The sequence below is a fragment of the Priapulus caudatus genome, unplaced genomic scaffold, assembly GCF_000485595.1.
Source record: "Priapulus caudatus unplaced genomic scaffold, Priapulus_caudatus-5.0.1 Scaffold4065, whole genome shotgun sequence".
Lineage (NCBI taxonomy): Eukaryota > Metazoa > Priapulida > Priapulimorpha > Priapulimorphida > Priapulidae > Priapulus > Priapulus caudatus.
Genome location: NW_014581126.1, coordinates 14,552 through 17,380, shown reverse-complemented (window position 1 = coordinate 17,380; position 2,829 = coordinate 14,552). Strand labels below are relative to the sequence as shown.

General features: G+C 52.5%; 1 protein-coding gene across 1 annotated transcript in view; it reads right to left on the bottom strand.

The window, feature by feature from the left end:
- Window positions 1-1,781: 1,781 nt before the first annotated feature.
- Window positions 1,782-2,829, bottom strand: part of LOC106819694 — a 10,933-nt gene continuing 9,885 nt past the window's right edge. Inside the window, exons 2-3 of the mRNA XM_014824294.1 lie at window positions 2,496-2,637; window positions 1,782-1,910 (exon numbers count right to left, since the gene is read on the bottom strand). Of these exons, the coding sequence (XP_014679780.1) occupies window positions 1,782-1,910; window positions 2,496-2,637 (271 nt within the window). The remainder of the gene's footprint in view (window positions 1,911-2,495; window positions 2,638-2,829) is intronic.

Sequence of the window (2,829 nt, the reverse complement as noted above, 5' to 3'; positions counted from 1 at the left end):
CACACATTAACGCCAAGCAATGAGCTTGGCGTTGTTTTTGTTGTTGATCTTCTTTCGTTGCATTTATTGTTGTTGTTGTTGTTGTTGTTGTTATTGTTGTTGTTGTAGTTGTTACTGAAGCAATGTTTAACATCATAGAAATGTTAACGTCAAGTTGATGAATTATATGTAATTCGTGACTCCCTTAATTCTGGGGGGGGGGATGACCGCACATTTGCTGATGTTCCTTGTTCCGGTCGTTACGAGCGCAGGGATGTTCACTTGTACGTTGATGCAAGTTACAACAGAGGGCGTTGGTAATATACGTTAGTTTACTCACTAGCATTTCTCATTACAAGTATCGTTAAGTGTAGATTGTGAGTGAAGAAGAGAGGCGCAGGGATGCAGAGATGCAAGGACGATGTGTAGGGTGGTGACACAGAAATTTGCTGGCAGAAAGAATGGTGACACACAGATTGTGGTGACGCATTGATTAGGGTTGAAACGTGTTGTGGTTTGAAAGAGAGATAACACAAACGTTGTGATGGTAATTATGAGGTTGAAATTGTGGTCGCAAGTGTTGTGGTGACACAAACATTGTGGTGACACAAGCATTGTGGTGACACAAACATTGTGGTGGAACAAGCATTGTGGTGACACAAGCATTGTGGTGACACAAGCATTGTGATGACACACGCATTGTGGTGACACAAGCATTGTGGTTACACAAACATTGTAGTGACACAAATATTGTGGTGACACAAGCATTGTGGTGACACAAGCATTGTGGTTACACAAACATTGTGATTACACAAACATTGTAGTGACACAAGCATTGTGGCGACACAAGCATTGTGGTGACACACATTGTAGTGACACAAGCATTGTAGTGAAACAAGCATTGTGGTGACACAAGCATTGTGGTGACACACATTGTGGTGACACAAGCATTGTGGTGACACAGAAATTGTGATAGCAGGTGTTGTGGTGCCACAGACAGGTGACAAGAGCACTAGAATGAATGCCCGCCATGGCAACAGTCAGACAAGTGAACAACAACATGCATGCAATCGTGTTACCGTGGCAATAAAATAAACGGATGTAACAAGTGAACGTGTGTAACCGTCCTGTCTCTACATACAGCTGGTTACGGAGAAGCTTAATGAGTTAAACAAACGCTGGAGGGCGCTGCAAGCGGCGCTGGATGATCGGCTGAGACAGCTCCGTCAGAAGCTTCCCGAGCAGGACTCCCTCGCACAAGGTAACCATCGGCTTCCTTCTTCCTCTCCCTCCTCCGTCCTCTCTCTCTCTCCCGCTCCTCTCTCACTCCTATCTCTCTCCCTCCCTCCTCTCTCTCTCCCTCCCTCTCTCTCTCTCTCTTCCNGAAGAGGTCAGACGCATACAAGTATACATGTATTATACACAGCTTCTGTGGTGTTGTGTGTGAGAGAGAGGGAGGGAGGGAGGTGAAGTACATGTATGTACACTCACTCACGCACGCACGCACGCACGCACGCACACATATGCACGCACGTACACATGTACACATCTGCTATGTTGGAAGATCAAAAAAGGGAGAGGGGTCACTGCGGGGTCACCGCGGGGGTCGTCGCGGGGTCATAACGAGGTCGTCGCCGCGCGCTCTCACCGTGTAAACGTCGTCGAGGTACGTCTGCCAGTGGTCCGCATCGCGATCCAGCCGCTGCCATTCCTCCTCCAGCGTCCGCAGCTCCTCCCCGACGCGCCGCGCCGCCTCCTCCCCCGCCTCCTCCGCCGCGCCCTCCGCCACGCCCTCCTCCTCGTCATCGTCGCCGCGGCGACGGGAGAACGAGCCGAGGTCGTCGACGCAGCGCCGCCCGGTGGCGAGGGTTTGCGTCACCAGGGGGCGCTTCTCTTCGAGCAACTTGCATGATCGCCTTGTGCGTGGTGACCTGCGGAGAGGAAGGGGAGGGGTTAGTTAAGATGAGAGAGGGAGGAGAGAGAGGAGAGAGAGAAAGAGGAAAGGGAAAGGCTTAAAGTTGAGTGGGGGGAGAGAGAGAGAGAAGATAAGATGAGAGAGAGATGAAGGGGAAGGCGTTTAAAGTTAAGATGCGGGAGGAAGAGAGAGACGCCCGCTGAAAGAGACGGGACGGAGGAGGGACATAAGTGCGAACGTGAGAGGGAGAGATGAGGAGAGAGAGAGATCGAGAGAGAGAGAGAGAGAGAGAGAGAGAGAGAGACGAGAGGGAAGGTTATAGATGGAGAGGGAGAGAGGAGACGACGAGAGAGAGATGAAGGGGAAGGGGTTAAAGTTATTATGGGGAACTGAGGGAGGGAGCGAGACAGAGGAGGGGAGTGGGGGAAGAAGGGGAGGAGACTACGGTAGAGAGGAGAGGAGGCTGGGATAGAGAAGAGGGGGAGGAGGCTGGGATAGAGAAGAGGGGGAGGAGGCTGGGATAGAGAAGAGGGGGAGGAGGCTGGGATAGAGGAGAGGGGGAGGAGGCTGGGATAGAGGAGAAGGGGAGGAGGTTCCTTACCTGCTGTTCCACGGCTTCCCCGTCTCCCTTCACAGGTTTCTCGTGGTTGAGCGTCAGCTGCCGCAGCCGCACCCAATCTATCAGCTCCTCCAGGCTGCCCGCCACTCGCTGCCACTCGATGGAGCCACTGTCCAGTCGCGACCTGCAACGTGCACGAGCGGTTAGCGGGAGCGTCTGCCGACGGCGCCGGTAGATGGCGCTGCGTGTTTAACAGGCGCGCAGACGCTCTTACGCTCTCGCATGCTTTCTTTTTCTTCTCTCTTTCACCACTCTATCTCCCCGTCTCTCTCTCTCTCTCTTCTCTCTCTCTCTCTCTCTCTCTCTCTCTCTCTCT